Here is a 16,582-nt window from a genome sequence, read left to right as displayed (position 1 = left end):
CCCTCATTACCCTGGAATATTTGAATTATAAAAGCTTTTCTTAATCAATGAGGACAAGAAGCGGATTTGCAATCTCTGGCACTGGGACCGTTTTTTAAGTAATCAAAGTCTGCCTGCAGGCATCTCCTAGGGCGGTTGCGCGGGGGGGGCTTGCTTGTCTCAGTCGCGTGCGGTGACGTCAGAGGGAAGCGACTGCACCCGTGCTGTAGAAAGGCAGGAAGAACCCATGAAGATGCCTCCGAAAGGGAAGGGCGGCGGTAAAGCGGCAAAGGGTGAGAGAGAGGACCGGGGCATCCGAGTTCTTCCCTTTCCCAGTTTCCATTTCACTGGGAGAGGAGCTGACCAGTTCTGCTCGCCCACCATGAAGCGGTCTCGCCTTAAGGTGGCCGGGCAAGGAATTGTGGGAGTTGTAGTTCTTGCAGATTCTGCCTGGAATTGGGGCTCGCCCTGGCTAGCTGGGACAAATGCATCGCTCTTGCACCCTTTTGGTAGCATGGAGTAGGAGGTAGAAGCAGTCAGCTGGGATGTGCAGGGCTTCCATTCGTCCCATCAGGACAGCCCAAAATGCACAAAATAGGAACAAGCTTTTCTGTCAAAAATTTCCCTTTTAAGGCTGGATGCTAAGTGAAATGGCCCTTATGGGCACTGTGCATGGGGTGGAAGCCCCAAAGGATGACAAGCCTGATTGTTTTAACATTTATTTATTTATTTTTGCTTGCTGTCTGATTCCACCAGGTGTGGAATGATAGCCTGGAGCCCAAAACGTTCAGTCCAGCCCTGCCCATTGGATTCAGCCGATGGAGGTGCAATCAGGTTAACTCCCCACCCGGATTCACTGTTGCGTTCCCTTCTTGTGTCTTTAAAGGAGGAGCATCTTCGGGCAGTGACACAGCTGACAAGAAAGCTCAAGGGCCAAAAGGAGGGGGCAGTTCCGTGAAGGTAGGTCTTCTGGTCACATCCTGCTTCAGGTGGCATCTGAGGATGCCATTCCAGTCATGAGAGTGGAAAAAGCCTCCCCCCCCAAAATATTTCAGAGAGGGAGAAAAGTCCAGAAAGAAAGTGGCAGAGATCTGGATTTGCCCCCCAAAATGCTCAATATCCTAAATGTGTTAATATATTTATGTTTAGTAAATAAAATTAGAGACAACTCCCTGCAAGTTTTCTTGGCAGCACTTTTTCAGAAGTGGTTTGTCATGACATTCTTTCCAGGGCTGAAAGACAAGGACTGGTGTCCAGAATCACCCAGCATTCTTTGTGTCTAAGAAAGGAGTCGAACTCATGCACTTTTTGTTTTTTTACACCAAGCTGGGTCTCTTTTTTTACTGCATGTTTATATGAAAATTTAAACAATAACTGAACTATGCTTTGGGATGAGAGAAAAATCAAATACTATTGCCAAATAAAGTTCTGCTAACTCTGATCTGGTTATTTGCTACTTAGTCTCTATCTAAAGAAGACGAAATTTTGAATCTTTGTCTGCCTTCAAAGGCACTCTTTGACAATCAGAAATCAATTTCCCTGGATTAAAATCGCTTTCTTCTTAGCCTCTCATCATCTTTGGGAAACTGAATTAGGGTGCTAGAAACTGCATCAAGTCAAGAATTAGTAAAAGGAAAATGATATTGTGGATTGGATTGCCAAGTATTGAGAAAGGTAACAATACGAATATTCTTAAGCTAAATGTGGAAGGATCTCTCTACATGTATCTAGTTTGTTTTGGATTGGATTTTTTTTAGGTGAGGCATATTCTGTGTGAGAAACACAGCCGAGCTCTGGAAGCCTTGGAGAAACTCAAAGCTGGAGTACGTTTCAGTGAGGTAGCTGCGCAGTATAGTGAAGACAAAGCCAGACAAGGGGTATGTCCTTTTCTTTCTCCAAAGTAGAGCAACAACATTTGCAGGATCATTTTTTAAGATGAATAAAGTGTTTTCTCCAGTCGCATGACTAATCACTTTACCTTTCCTCTTGTTTTGCCCAAAATTAGGTTACTTAAGTTACTTAAGAACTGAAATGCAGAAATAATGCATGTACATGTAGAATATTCTAGCAAATGATTTACATAGGGTGGAATAGGTCCTTTTCACCGTCCTTTGCATCATTCCCTGGTGCTTGTTTTCCAGGGAGATCTGGGCTGGATGAGCAGAGGCTCCATGGTGGGGCCCTTCCAGGATGCAGCGTTTGCCTTGCCCGTCAGCAGCATGGACAAACCGGTGTACACTGATCCCCCTGTTAAAACCAAATTTGGATATCACATAATCATGGTGGAAGGGCGAAAATAATAAACATTAGACGCTATGCCAGGAGTTTTTGACTCATTTGTTTCTCTCCTTGTCAGGCGTTGTGAAAAAAGAACTTGGCTTTTCTTTCAAGGGGTGTTGTGGCTGAAAGATCAACTTGCTCCAATCTATATGACATTATTCTGCATTAAATAGATTACTTGTCTTGGGGCACAGTATGCACAGAAATTAAAAAAAAAAGTATTTTATTACCCACTTGTGGCCCCAAACGGAAACTGAGTCTGTGTGACAATCTACCTCAACTATCCAGACAAAAGAAAAGCTGAAATGTGCATATGCATTGATGTATTTATCCTGCATTTTCCTGGTTACACAGTTTTGCTTGGGGATTATTTTTTGTCGGAGCAATGGCAATTATCGTGCGCTGCATCGGTCAAAAATGTTCTTTTTTTAAAAATTATTTTTTATTTTTCTAAACTCTCCCCCATACATATACCATGATATTTATCAGATGTTAACATACATTCTTTTTACATTCATATATAAGATACTTTTAATAAAATGAAATAAATACACACACATGACTTTTGGTGTTGCTCGCCCATTTCCCCTTTCACTGCATCCACACTCCTTCTTCTCTACCTTCTTTCTCCCTTTCTTCTCTTCCCTACTTCCCTCTTCTTCCTCTCCTCTTCTTTTTCCTTCACCACTCTCCTCCCCTTTCTCCTCACTTCTCTTCTTCTCCTCCAACCTTCCTACTTCCTTCTCCCCTCCTTTACTCTTTTCTCTCTCCTCTCCTTTCTTCCCTCTCATCCCTCTTCAGATACAATTCAGGGGTAATGTCCGAGCAACTCCTCTCTCCAAATTTCCCTATCTGTATTATATACAATAAGATTAATTTTCTCTTACATTAATACTTCTATTTATCTAACCTTCTCGGTATATACTAAAAAATGAAGTTCTATTAACGCTGAAGGTGAACAGTTAGAACAGCAGGGCTCTTCAAACTTGGCCCTTGGATGGCTTGTGGACTTCAACTCCCAGAATTCCTCAGCCAGCCCTGGCTGGCTGAGGAATTCTGGGAGTTGAAGTCCACAAGCCATCCAAGGGCCCTGTTGGAAGAGCCGCCCTCGGTTAACAGCGACACTCTGCCCAATCACGTGGCGTGCGCGTGTCACGTGACCCAACTTCCATCACAAGAGGGAAAAGATTTTCAGCTTCTTTCATTCCTGCGGGAGACGATTGGCCGAAGGGGTGGGAGCGCTGCGATTGGCCGAGAGGGAGGAGCGGAGGGCTGCGATTGGCCGCAGCGCCTCGTTCCGAGAGTCCCGGCCTGATTCGGAGGAGAGACGCCGCAATGGCCGGAGGGCGAGCGGAGCTGTGGCTGGGCGCGCTGCTGGTGGCGGCGGCGGGCTTGGGCGCCGCGCTGGACAACGGGCTGGCGCGGACGCCGCCCATGGGCTGGCTGCACTGGGAGCGCTTCCTCTGCCAGACGGACTGCGAGCGGGAGCCCCGCGATTGCATCAGGTAGGACGATGCTCGTGGTAAGGCCGCCCTGCCTGCCTCTTCCCCCCTCCCTTGGTGAAGGAGCAAGTGGCACGGAGCCTCTAAGGAAGGTGTCGCCTCTGCCCGCTCCCTTCCCAAACTCCCACACCTGCCCGTTGCTTGTCCTGGTCTCTCATACATCAGCCTCTCAGTTCACCCACCTTTTAACTAAACTGGTTAAGTCAGCCCAGGAGTCACACAAGAAAGAGCCAAGACCAAACTATGCTCTATCTATCTATCTATCTATCTATCTATCTATCTATCTATCTATCTATCTATCTATCTATCTATCTATCTATCTATCTATCTCTCTATGCTGTGATCTTAAAATATATTAATATATATTTTTAAGACATGAAAGGCACGATAAAACACAGCTACTCTTAGAAACAACAGACAACAATTGAAAAAAAGGAAAGTCCCTAGTTTTACAGATTTAAATGGGCACCTCATTGCCCTGTTTGTATAGCCATCTTTCCCCTTGGAGAATAATTTGAATTTCCCCTGGGTGTAATAGGACTGCTTTTTTTGTAAAAAAAAAAAAAAAAAGGTGCCAGAACTCACACACGTCATACAACCCGCCTTGCCTACCCTACAAGGTTCCATCCAAAAAAAGGTGCCGGAACTCCATTCTGGGTGTTCTATGACAAAAAAGCCCCGTGTGTGTGTGTGTGTGTGTAAGTGTTTTTTATGATGCACCCGGTCGGCCCAAATATTCGAATGTCAGAAGGGTATAGCTAGCTGATGAGAGCTAAGAAGCTTGAAATAGCTACACCAGCTTCCCTTTAACTCATATATCTCTATCTATCTATCTATCTATCTATCTATCTATCTATCTATCTATCTATCTATCTATAGGGTTCATTTGGAAGAAAATACTCTGGTCCTTTTTTAGCAAAGAACTGTGATCAGGTTTATTAGATACGTTGGATTTTTAAAGGACTGGAAGGTTATCATTGGAATTCTGGTAGTGTTTTCATCAACAAAACAGCTGAAACTCATGGCATTTTGTCCTAGCAATTTTAATTTAGGCTGTCATTTTTCTTCAGAAGTAGAGATAAGTATCTACCACAGATCCGTGGTTCTTAAACTATTTGACCCAATTATTCCTTTTCCTGATCTTGAATGTCATTACTCCCACACAAAAAAAGCACCACAGATTAGTAACCCCAGCATATTGTCAAATTACCCCCTTGTGTAATTACCCCTAGTTGAATGGTTGAGATTGTGTTTGGGAATTTCTAACTTCTGAGTGGAATCTAGGACACAGTCTTTCCAAGTGTTTTGTGGTGGAAAGGGCTCCTGTGGCCCCTTATATTGCCCAAAACTTCTATTTATTCACCAAGCGGGAGTAAGCCAAGTGCAGGGAGATCGCAATTTACGATCACAACTGAGCCCCAAATTTACGTTGTTATGTGAAACATGTAAGTGAGTTTTGCCCCATTTTACGACTTTCCATGCCACAGTGGCTAAGGGAATCATTGCCCTTGTTAACATGGTTGTTAACTGAATCTGGATTCTCCATTGACTTTCCTTGTCAGAAGTTCGCAAAAACTGATCATGTGACACCCCCCCCCCCCAGGAAAATGCAACCGGCATAAATATGAAGCAGTTGCCAAGCATCTGAATTTTGATCACGTGACCACGGGGATGCTGCAACGGTCGCAAGTGTGAAAAAAGGGTCATAAGTCCCCCTTTTCAACGCCATTGTAATTTTGAACAGTCGCTAAATGAACTGTTGTAAATCAAGGACTATATGACCAACTGCAATGTGCAAATCAGACCAGCCTTGGCCCTCAGACTAGGAAGGAGGCAGAGTTCTGCCCATAACTGCATGCAGAACATCAGTGGTTTTGGCTAGGTTAGAACATGGCTACTTTGCCTAGGAAGTGACAGACCTGTTGCCATTCAGACAGTCTGAAACTTCCCAGGGAATGAAAGACACAACTGTTCTTCTCCCCCCTCCAGTTTCTACGTCCTTATTCCCCTCTGACCTTTTTCCCTCCCTCTCTACTCCCAGTGAGCGGCTCTTCATGCAGATGGCTGACCGGATGGCATCGGAGGGATGGAAGGAGGTTGGGTACCACTTCCTGTGCATCGATGATTGTTGGATGGCTCCCACCCGCGATAAACAAGGACGGCTGCAGCCAGACCCCAAACGCTTCCCCAGCGGGATTAAGAAACTCGCAGACTATGTGAGTGGGTGCTTGGGAATTTTCTCCTGGAGGCTTCTTCCAAGTTGGGGAAGCTGGAAGTTAAAAGTCAGGAATGCCGGATGCCTGGCAACGGTTACTGCTGCTGTTGTTAATCCAATTTCCCTCTAAAGAAGGTGGGAGAGATTTTCTAAACAAAAGCAATTTATACTTTGCCTTCTGTATAAATTTCTAACTGCAACCCATAAATTACCTAATTCACTTTCTCCACAATTCCATAAGAATCATTCTGCTGGATCAAATCAAAAAGTTCTAACCTGGGGTGGAGGTTGACGCTCTGTCTTTGATGGTTTTTCTCAAATCTTGAAGGCAGACCATAATGGGACTTCTGATTCCTTGGTCTCCATCTTCAGCAACTGATATTTAGAGATAGACTGCAGCTGTGGGTGGTGGTTTCACCTGGATATTTCCTCTAATATGTGTTGATCAAACTAATCTGCATTTGTAATCTAAATTTCTGCTCCTTCTGCTGATGGATGGCATATTTTTTTGTCTTTCTCACCCTCTGTCTGGCCCCTTCAAAGCAGCCTATCTACACATGGGCCAGATATTTTAGAGGTATAATTTTGCATTCTATACTTGCTGGGGAATTTTGACTATATAGGCCCACACATCTGGAGAGTGCCAGGTTGCAAAAGTTTAGCTTGAGTATGTTTTGTTTTATTTTTTAAGGAATGCTTAGGAAATATAATTTGCCTGCTGTTTTCTGATCTTGCTTTTCCTGTTGGCATCCGTGATTCAGGTCCACTCCAAAGGACTGAAGCTGGGCATTTATGCCGACATTGGGAATAGAACATGTGCTGGCTATCCCGGCAGCTATGGCCACTACGAACAGGATGCAGAGACCTTCGCCAGCTGGGGGGTGGATCTGCTGAAATTCGACGGATGTGACTTTGGGACTCTGGATGAGATGGCTGAAGGTGTGTTTGCGACAGGAAGCGGAGTCAGTAAAAGAGGTTAACTGTTAAGTTCATGCAATCTGCTAAGCCTTGGCTGGTTTTTCCTGCGATCTGTTGAATAAGCCACAGCTGGAAGGATTCACACAACCAGGTTCTCATAAAACAGGGTTGTCCAACATTGACAACTTGTTGGCTGGGGACTTCTGGGAGTTGAAGTCCACAAGTCTTAAAGTTGCCAAGGTTGGACAACTCTGTGATAAAGTGTAGCTGACAAGCCACTGTTGGCCTCCAGTTTGTTAGTTTATATGGAAAGCCATATAAATATATACCAGCTAGACTTTGGCAATTGATATTCGTGCTTCGCTGCCACCTGTCTGGCACTATGCTATCTTAAATTTTCTGCCATTTTTAATGAGTGCTTCTACCACTCATTACTGTTGGTCTGGGCAGATCTGAGGAGGCCTGCCCTGGGAAGAGGGTTGGGCTAGAAAATCTCCATGGTCCTTTCCAATCCTGTGATTCTATGTCTAAATAAAGAGAGTCCTTATCTAGCAGCTGCCTCATTTAGCAACCATTCACAGTTACAATTAAAAGGCAGTTTTGCAGCTCAATCCCTGCATTTCTGACCTTTGCAGGCCTCTAAGCAAAAGAAAGCTGAAGCAAGATTGTAACGGCTGGGGTTTCACTTAGCAACTGCTCCCCTTAATGATGGAGTTGCCAATCTTAACTGTGGTCACTAAAGGAGGACTCCCTGTAGTCCAGAGAAGTCAAGCTTGATGTAGGCCTACCTTTTGTTGCAGATGTTGGGAAAGGCTGGAATATTTTAATGATGGGCTGTTTCTTTTTCCTACCAGGTTATAAGAAAATGTCTTCGGCTCTAAATAAAACTGGCAGAAATATTGTATATTCCTGTGAATGGCCACTTTACCAGAGACCCTTTCAAAAGGTAAGGAGGGATTCTTCTGATCTCTTTCTAGGAGAAAACAATCAGCAGGTTTGCATGTATCTGGTATAGAAGACTTACCTGTGTCGAGCAGGGATCTGACTCCGTACTAAAGCAGCTTCCAACAATTTCTCAAGTTCGTTCAATTGTGCTGTTTATTTATGAGGTTCTCCCACTTGCAACTTGAAAAGCCTTTTCTGATTCTTTGAGTCTCTTCTACTCAATTTTTAAGGCTGAAGATATGAAAGGAATGTGTCTTCTTTGCGTTTTTTTCCTGGCAGGTCAACTATACAGAAATTAAGCAATACTGCAATTACTGGAGGAATTATGCTGACATCTCTGATACCTGGATCAGCATCAAGAATATCTTAGATTGGACTTCTTCACACCAGGACATTCTGGTTGACATAGCAGGGCCGGGTGGCTGGAATGACCCAGACATGGTAAGAAAACCTGCCCTGGGGCCAACTGCCCAGCCGGTATAAATGCCTCTGTTAATAGCCTGCATATTCATCAAACCAAAATGGTAAAATCAGTAGGATGATACCTGATTATTGCTTTGAATGATAACAATTGGAATCTCAAAGATGATTTCCCCCCCCAAGGCAATTAGATTTTTTTTTTCTTGAGAAGACATTTCACTTCTCCTCCAAAAAGCTTCATCGGTTCTGGCAGGATAGTGGGGTGCTGGACCTGCCAGAACCGATGAAGCTTCTTACATGAGAAGTGAAATGTCTTCTTCTCAAGGAAAAAAGCCAGTCCAGTTACCTTTGTGAGGTGGGGGGCTCGAGACAACTATGACTTGGATGACTGAGAATCCCCCGACATTTAAAAATTGGAGTGTTGAAGTAATAGCTTTGTCCCATGGACAGTTTTCTACTTTCAGGGGGCCTCCTGTGACATTTTGGGGGACTTGATGTGTTCCAGAAGTAGGGCAGGGAGGCAAAGTGAGTGAGGTCTTTTTAAAGGTTTATTCATCTTATCAAAACTTCCACACCACCTGTCTCACCAAAGCGACTCTGAGCTGTGGACAAACAAAAATTTGCTGTTAGGCTTAACGTCCCATTTCCTATTTCAAAATGGCAGGAAATTTCAGCAAACTAAGTTTAGCAAGAGTAGCCATCAGAGCACCCTGGCCCATTCAGCAAACGACCGCATACAACAGTTGGTTGGTGCCAGACCCTCCCGTGTCCCCAGGGCATGGAAGTTGTGAGCCTTGTTCCTTTCTTCTGCGTCAAATGTAAAAGCTCCAGAACAATTCACCACCCAGCATTAGATGGAACTGGCAGAGAAGGTGTTCCAGACATTGTACCAATAATCCATAACCTGGTTTCTTTGGATTTTGGCTTAACACGATGCGTGGACCCAGTTTGTAAGAGATCTGGTTTTTTGAAGGTGAATCTCCCGGGGGTTGAGTCAGGCACTCCTCTGTCATCCTTGATGGGCCTGGGGAAGCAGACTTTCATTGCCAGAATCTCTCCGTTCCTACTCTCCAGCTGAATTTGGTAGTGTGAAAGGCACTTTTCTTTCCAGCTTGTGATTGGAAATTTTGGACTGAGCTGGGACCAGCAAATAACACAGATGGCGTTTTGGGCTATTATGGCAGCTCCGCTGCTGATGTCCAATGACCTGCGTCAGATCAGCTCCCGGGCCAAGGCTCTCCTCCAGAACAAGGAAGTGATAGCGATCAACCAGGATCCCCTGGGCAAGCAGGGCTACCGAATTACCAAGGTAAGACCATCTCGCTGGAGGCTTCAGCTGCAGGTCAAGGACAGAGTTATAGTACACTATAATTGTGATTTACGATATCTCCCTCCCCTATTTATTGGATTTTTGAATGCAACCAACATTTTCATCCTTGAATAGACATACAAGCCTGTTCCACCCAAAGCAGCCTCGACAAAGCCCTTAAATTTATGTTAAATTATATTTACGTTGCTTGCACCGTTTTGCCATCTGCGTAAGTGCCATTACACAAATGATAAAAAAAAAAATCACCATGAATGGCGTATTTTAGAAATGAATAGATCTATCGTCCCTCAAACATTCCATTGGCTTTAATATGCTTGTATTTTGTGTAATAATGTACTTTGAAATACACTACGCCTAGTCAGAAGGAATTGATACGAACTTAAGAGTATTCTTGTACTTATGGTTAACTTTGAGAACTAAAGTTAACGCTTATCAATTTTACAGATTATTAAATGATGCCCTCCGTAACAAGATCAAATAGGGAGACTGGATTCATTTAACGCATCCATTCTTGGCCTCTTACTGTGTAATCTGATTAAGGATGCATTCATGCTTCTTCTGACTGAATTTATTTATTCTCCCTAGGACCAAAGCTTTGAGCTGTGGGAACGCCCGCTCTCGGATGGAGCGTGTGCTGTAGCTGTAATAAACCGGAAGGAGATGGGTGGGCCACAGTCCTATGTTCTTGCTACCATGATCCTTGGCAATGGCTTAGCTTGTAATCCCAGTTGTTTGATCCAACAAATTCTTCCTACCAGGAGGGATTTTGGGCTACACAACTGGGTTTCATATTTGAAGCTGGTGGTGAACCCAACTGGTACTGTCTTGCTGAAGATAGTGGTGAACACAAGCACACTTTTTACTGACAATGGAAGAAGCCACCCTAACGATCTCTTATAACATGACAACGTCCTCCCCTCGCAAACGCTTTCAAGAGGATCTAAGGCAAAGCCTAACAAACCCTCCCAAAGGGAAATCACGGTAGTCTTTTGCTTCAGGAAGCTGACGGTCAAGAAATGCGAGATGTTTTTTTCAGAATTCTCAGATTTTAAACCTCAAAAGGACGAGAGTCTTTCTGGAGGCACAGCTGGAAGCAAAATTAGCGCCAATCGTGTTTACAAACACAACCGTTGCGGTACAGCAGCAGTTTGTTTTCCTGTGCTGTGGACTTTGCCGGGACACAAAAAAAGAGGATTGCAATTGTATATACTTGCAATTGCTTCTCAACCGTCACTGGATCAAAATTAGGGATATGTGAGAATGCAATAGCTCTACGGGCAGATTGTGCAATAACTGAAGAAATTCTTAAAAGAGGATTTGGGCACACTTTGTCACTCCACTAAAACCCAGCAGATAGATTTTAAAAGTACTGTGTAACTCGGCACGTTTGGTGAGCTGCAGAAGTCTCTAAATTAAGACTCTCCAGTCTCAATTTAGAGACTTCTGCAGCTCACCAAAAGTTGCGCCGAGTTACATAGTACTTTTAAAATCTATCTACCTACCTCCGAATGGCACTACCTCACTTTGACCTTGAGAATTTCAGCCCTTAGGTCTGAACCTGAATTTTGCAGTTCATTAAAATGCTTTTTGCCCCAATCTGAATAAATCTTTTTTGCCTTATTGACGTGTGCTACCAGTAGCTTTCTCCAAGGCAGCCACTGAGGACCCAGTTTATGATCAAGTCAGCCAAACTCATGTTTATTCCAGTTGCTGTTACTGCTTGAAGGAAAACGAAGACAAAAGGAATCCAATCAATTCTTTTGAACCATTCATGGAAGAATAAAATGTCAAAAGTTTTGTGAAAGTTTCTTCAAACAGAAGATAATTTCTGCCACGCTCTTTTCATAAATATGTACATTAAAAACTGCAATTAATGTCTTGAAAATAAAGAACGTGGAGCAGTTTTACTTTTTTGCTTTTGAACACAATGTATTTTGAGTGCATTTTAATCTGCTTTCAACGATATGCTTTTGAATATAATGTACTAAGTAAACAGTTAATGTGTAGAATTAGAATATGTGGAATTGGATAGAAACTCTAACCCAACAGGCGGGACAACTGAAAAAGCCTTCCCTCCCACATTTATTTTCCCAAATCAGGAGCAGCTTCTTCAGCTAATCACATTCCCTATTTTGTTAACAATGTGCACTTTGTGGGAAGAACGGTCTTCATATCGGATGAACTCTTAAGGGTATCTCCCAACAACGAGCAACAAAGAAAGTACAACACATCATTGTGTTCTGACAGAATTTTAATGGGTTCCATACCAAAGGATATCTAGAACTGGATGACCTGGCCCTGTGAAGAGAGAAATAAAGACATCAACTGAGGATCTGATATAGTGACAAATGAAAACACATTTCGTTTGATTGAATTTTCAATTTGAAAAAAATCCTTCTTAGAAAACTGAAAATATACCTAGACTTAATTACAAATTTATGGATTTGGGATCTTGGGAGATGCGATTCTAGGAAGCCTGAGATAAGATTCTCCAACCTGGTTCTCCCCATTTTTTTCCAAGTGTGACAGGCTGCAATCCCTATTCCCTGTGGTTTTATGACAAGTTGGACAGTTTAACTCTAGGACTGTCTTATTTTATCACCATATCCAGACAGATGTTATTTAAAAAAAACAACAAAAGATGTAACTTCAAATATCCTAGTAAAAGAAAACTAGTCAAATTTATCACATTTCTCTATATTCCTTACTCAAATACTTTCTATTTATTGTTTGCATTCCACCCAATTCAGCGGCTAATCTGGTGTTCCAAATGAAAGCTGCTATCTCCAGAACTGCTAAGCACATCATCATCCAAGCAGGCCAGTCTTGTTTGGTGACACGAAGGCAGGGGTCTTCAAACTTGGCAACTTTTAAGACTTGTGGACTTCAACTCCCAGAATTCCTCAGCCAGCCCTGAGGTTGAAGTCCACAAGTCTTAAAAGTTGCCAAGTTTGAAGACCCCTGCACTAAAGCAACGGCTCAACCACTGCCCAGAACATAGCTCAAGTGGTACCTTTCTCTTCTTGTCGCCTCCTAACTCGAAGTGCTTGCACCTCTTGATGGCCAGCATCCTCTTCGACCTGCAGTTTGGTTCCACGCACTCCAGTCTCAGCACAATCTTTTTTGTGGTCTTGGCCTGCAAGCAGGAAAGAGAAGGTGCTATACATCCTCAAGCCAGATCATTTCAGAAACTTTACCCTTCTCGGTCTTCTCCACATCTGCTGCGAGGCAAAGTGGTGATATGCAGACGTGGAAGCTTCAGGCTTTGAAGGCTTTTAGTAGCCTTCTAGAAAGAGAAATCTTTCTTGACGTGGGGCCTATTAGTCACAGTTCAACAAGGTAGACCAGACTAAGACAGCAATGCCATATAGTTGAGGACTACTTTTATTGCAGCTGCAGTAAGAGTATCTTGCATGTCTGAATGTGTTCTCCTTCACTTGATCTTCCTGTAAATTATGGAGGGGCTTCTGGAGACATGTTAGGGGCCCAAGACTCTTTTATCGGACCGTTGCCTTGATGGCAACTCTTCAAGGCCATCCCCTATGCCCCTGACAGTCTCTGTCAGCATCCTAACAAAGAAAAGGGGTCAAATTCTCTATCTCCCAACATTAATTCTTCAAATAAGATTCAACAGTCTGGGCAGCATCCAGGGTCTACCAAATGAAAGCTTACCTTCTTCCGGAAGATGGGCTTTGTCTGACCACCATAGCCGCTGCGCTTACGGTCATATCTCCGTTTTCCTAAAAGAAAGTTTCCTCAGATAAAACCACGGCCTGTTTCTTCTCAACTGCAAACCTCCCGAGTCAACAAACAGGACCGATTATTTCAACACAATCATCCTTATTTACTGAATTTTTTTTAATATACTATGGCCTCCGAAAGTGAGAAATTTACATCGCCGCTGTTGTTTATGGAATGTTTCAATGCTTCCCTTTGGCTCCTGGGTTTTTCAGAATGCCCAACTGCATGTTTTTTTCCTCCCCCCTACATTTGAGGCCTTTTGTTCTTAATTATGTATAAGCAGTTTAAACATTTTTTTCTTTACAAAGAGAAATTTAGTACAATGTGAAAACTGTGTGACCTCTGTATCTCTTGTTTGAATGGAAACGAATTGAGACGGTGGCCCTTTCCTCCCCTTATGGCAGTGGTTCTCAACCTGTGGGTCGGGACCCCATTTGGGGTCGAACGACCATTTCACGGGGGTTAATAGGAATTGTCCAGGCTGCCTCTGCCCTGCTGAGCCCGCCAAAAGTCCCATCCTGCAAACGGTGCTGCACCAGTTGAGTAGTCCTCGACTTACGACCGGTTGAGTAGTCCTCGACTTAACGACCAGTTGGGGGGTCGCGGCATTAAAAAGGTTGAGAACCACTGCCTTATGGAGAAGAAACAAAGGCTTTAAAAAAAACAACCATGCATATATATTTAGAAACCGACGCAAACGACCATTGTACCCAAGAATAAATCAAAGCGTGGAAAGGAAACGAGGCCCCTTTCTTTCATCATTAAAAGAAATCGGGAAGTGAGAACGCAGTGCTGTAATGCACGGAGGGCTAATTAGAGACTGATGCGCCAAACACAACTCACCTTGCGCATAGAGAGACTCTTTCCCCTTCTTGTACTGGGTGACTTTGTGGGGCTGATGCTTCCCACACTTCTTGCAGTAAGTCCTGCGGGTTTTGGGGACGTTCACCTGTCAAGGAATCAGTTTTACACCAATTAATACAGTGTTTCCCAACCTTGATCATTTTAAGGCATGTGGACTTCAACTCCCAGAATTCCACAGCCAGCAATGCTGGCTGTGGAATTCTGGGAGTTGAAGTCCACATGTCTTAAAATGGTCAAGGTTGAGAAACACTGAATTAATAGAACTGTCACGCCGACTCAAGGAATTCTGGGAGTTGAAGTCCACAAGTCCTAAAAGAGCCAAGGTTCCCTGGCTAAGACTTACAATCGAAGATCCAAAGAGGGAAACGGGACAGGGAGGGAGAAGGAAAACTGAAGTTCAGGGATCAGTTCTTTTAAGCATCCCGGAGTCTTTTAGAGAGATCTGATTGGCTGCTGCACTGAAAACTAGGCCTAAGCCAGGGCAGGGCTGTTAGTAGTTACAGAGAACCACGTCCTGTATTCCTTCCATATTTTGCTCCGGCTTTACCCAACGTAAAACCACGTTCCTTTTCTCCACGTCCCATGGGAACCCCACAGCCGCGGCATTCGGTCTTGGCCGCTTCCCTCGGCTCCGCTCCGAGGCCCCAACCCTCAGTCCCAGCGCCTGATGGAACCGGATTCGCTTAACTCACCATCTTGCCGACGTTATCGGCGCCCAGAGAAAGAGCCTCCCGCTAGAAGCGGAAGTAAAGACCATAGAGCAAAGAAAAGGAAGGAAGCTTGGAGGACAGAGCGCCATACCCAGCCAACAACGGTTTGGAAGACCTCAGGAAACCGCGACTGCCACCTGTCGGAAAAGGCAGGAAGTGGAGGCGGTAGGAGAGCAAATACTGTGAGGCAAAGAGGTTGGGATAATTCCCTTTTTTCATCGTTTCGTGAAAGCGCTGTCCGTGATTTAGGTTCAAATCACTCAAATGACCAGAGGAGGAACCGTATTTAGGTGCCGGACACGCAAAAAAGCAGAAGGGTGGTTTCCCACCTCTGTCCTTTTGGGGGGGGGGGGTAGACATTTTTTCCTGGAAAAAAAAGAGATCATCATTTCTTTGTAGTGAAATTCGCAAAAAGAGGAAGCCTCGATGGCTTTGCAACCTTAGGATTTTTTTTTTCTTTCTTTCTTTCCAGACTTCATCCGAGTTGAGGCCAGGCTTGCAAGGGCTCGTGTCTCTCCACATGCACAGAAGGTCGTTGGTTTATTTTTAGCTTAGTCTGTGGTTTGAAATCAGCCAGATGTGACTTCAGTCATGATTGAACAAACCGTGGCCAAGTGACATGTCAGAATCCAGCCGACCGAAGTCAAGTCGACAATGCCGACAAGACCCCTCATCGAATTAGACCAGTTTGGAAAAGCCACGTTTTAATTTGGATTGATTGTTCCTTGCAAAAAACAAGGCAGGCGCTGGCTAAAATCAAGTGCTGCCAAATACAGTAACTACAGGGTCAGAGACAGTTATTACGCAGGACCCTGATAACCAGACCTTTACAACCAACATTAAACCCCAGTTCAAGCTGCAAAAGGAATCTCCTCTGTGGACTGGCTTAGTACCACACACCGAACCATAATTGGCTTACCCCTGGTTTGCTGAATAAGCTTCATTTTGTTGGGTTATAGCAGTGGTCCTCAACCTTTTTAATGCCGTGACCCCCCAATCGGTTGTAAGTCGAGGACTACTCAACCGGTTGTAAGTCGAGGACTACTCAACTGGTGCAGCACCATTTGCAGAATGGGACTTTTGATGGGCTCAGCAGGGCAGAGACAGCCTGGACAATTCCTATTGGCTTTTGAAAGCCAATAGAATTAGACTCTATTCAAGAGAGTCTATTCTATTGGCTTTCAAAAGCCAATAGAATAAAAGGGAGTAGCACAGCTAAGGAAAAGGGGGAAAAAATGGTGGACTGCGTTGTTTGGTGACCCCCGTGAAATGGTCGTTCGACCCCAAATGGGGTCCCGACCTACAGGTTGAGAACCACTGGGTTATAGGAACCATACATTTCAGGGTATGGAGTATATGAATTGGGACCACACAGCTAAACCCAAACCAATCCCAGGGCTTAATGTGTGTGTGATTGAATCTAGTGTTTACCCAAACTAGGGAACATCATCAGTGCTAGCTCTGATGATGTTCCCTAGTTGGGTCATGAAACGTCTGCAAGGAAACAACTAAAGCGCAGAGAGCACCAAGGACCTCTCATTTCAACCCTGAGCTACAAATATTCTCCTTTATTAGGGTCTACCAGTTAAACTCTTCGTGCCAACCACAGCTGTTTTGGTCTCTTGTGCTTTGCTGTGCCAGCCGTTCTTTCGATAGGCCATAGTTCAAGTAGCAAACT

The 16,582-nt window shown here is 44.1% G+C and overlaps 3 protein-coding genes across 3 annotated transcripts; 2 read left to right on the top strand and 1 right to left on the bottom strand.

Annotated features, from left to right (window-relative positions):
* Window positions 1-147: 147 nt before the first annotated feature.
* On the top strand, window positions 148-2,296 carry PIN4 (peptidylprolyl cis/trans isomerase, NIMA-interacting 4). The gene is made up of 4 exons (XM_039330878.1): window positions 148-272; window positions 866-939; window positions 1,737-1,856; window positions 2,121-2,296. The coding sequence occupies exons 1-4, from the start codon at window positions 227-229 to the stop codon at window positions 2,277-2,279; spliced, it is 399 nt and encodes a 132-aa protein (XP_039186812.1). The 5' UTR covers window positions 148-226; the 3' UTR covers window positions 2,280-2,296.
* A 1,139-nt stretch (window positions 2,297-3,435) lies between these two features.
* On the top strand, window positions 3,436-11,512 carry GLA (galactosidase alpha). Its single transcript, XM_039330728.1, has 7 exons — window positions 3,436-3,764; window positions 5,803-5,977; window positions 6,738-6,915; window positions 7,749-7,840; window positions 8,119-8,280; window positions 9,371-9,568; window positions 10,175-11,512. The coding sequence occupies exons 1-7, from the start codon at window positions 3,595-3,597 to the stop codon at window positions 10,487-10,489; spliced, it is 1,290 nt and encodes a 429-aa protein (XP_039186662.1). The 5' UTR covers window positions 3,436-3,594; the 3' UTR covers window positions 10,490-11,512.
* A 310-nt stretch (window positions 11,513-11,822) lies between these two features.
* Window positions 11,823-15,030, bottom strand: RPL36A (ribosomal protein L36a). Its single transcript, XM_039330745.1, has 5 exons — window positions 14,887-15,030; window positions 14,174-14,279; window positions 13,262-13,329; window positions 12,603-12,725; window positions 11,823-11,887 (listed from the first exon to the last, which is right to left on the bottom strand). The coding sequence occupies exons 1-5, from the start codon at window positions 14,887-14,889 to the stop codon at window positions 11,867-11,869; spliced, it is 321 nt and encodes a 106-aa protein (XP_039186679.1). The 5' UTR covers window positions 14,890-15,030; the 3' UTR covers window positions 11,823-11,866.
* Between the last annotated feature and the right edge of the window lie 1,552 nt (window positions 15,031-16,582).

The sequence above is a fragment of the Crotalus tigris genome, unplaced genomic scaffold (genome assembly GCF_016545835.1).
Source record: "Crotalus tigris isolate CLP2741 ecotype Arizona unplaced genomic scaffold, ASM1654583v1 scf7180000017622.5263843, whole genome shotgun sequence".
NCBI classification, from domain to species: domain Eukaryota; kingdom Metazoa; phylum Chordata; class Lepidosauria; order Squamata; family Viperidae; genus Crotalus; species Crotalus tigris.
This window is presented reverse-complemented; position numbering and strand designations above follow the sequence as displayed.

Excerpts from the sequence above, each read along its gene's own strand:
- PIN4 (XM_039330878.1), top strand. The coding sequence starts at position 227 with ATGAAGATGCCTCCGAAAGGGAAGGGCGGCGGTAAAGCGGCAAAGG. Across the intron at positions 273-865 it reads CGGCGGTAAAGCGGCAAAGG|GAGGAGCATCTTCGGGCAGT; the intron begins GTGAGAGAGAGG and ends GTGTCTTTAAAG. Across the intron at positions 1,857-2,120 it reads AAGACAAAGCCAGACAAGGG|GGAGATCTGGGCTGGATGAG; the intron begins GTATGTCCTTTT and ends CTTGTTTTCCAG.
- GLA (XM_039330728.1), top strand. The coding sequence starts at position 3,595 with ATGGCCGGAGGGCGAGCGGAGCTGTGGCTGGGCGCGCTGCTGGTGGCG. Across the intron at positions 8,281-9,370 it reads GCTGGAATGACCCAGACATG|CTTGTGATTGGAAATTTTGG; the intron begins GTAAGAAAACCT and ends TTTTCTTTCCAG. Across the intron at positions 9,569-10,174 it reads AGGGCTACCGAATTACCAAG|GACCAAAGCTTTGAGCTGTG; the intron begins GTAAGACCATCT and ends TATTCTCCCTAG.
- RPL36A (XM_039330745.1), bottom strand. Across the intron at positions 12,726-13,261 it reads AGCCCATCTTCCGGAAGAAG|GCCAAGACCACAAAAAAGAT; the intron begins GTAAGCTTTCAT and ends TCCTGCTTGCAG. Across the intron at positions 11,888-12,602 it reads GAGGCGACAAGAAGAGAAAG|GGCCAGGTCATCCAGTTCTA; the intron begins GTACCACTTGAG and ends CTCTCTTCACAG.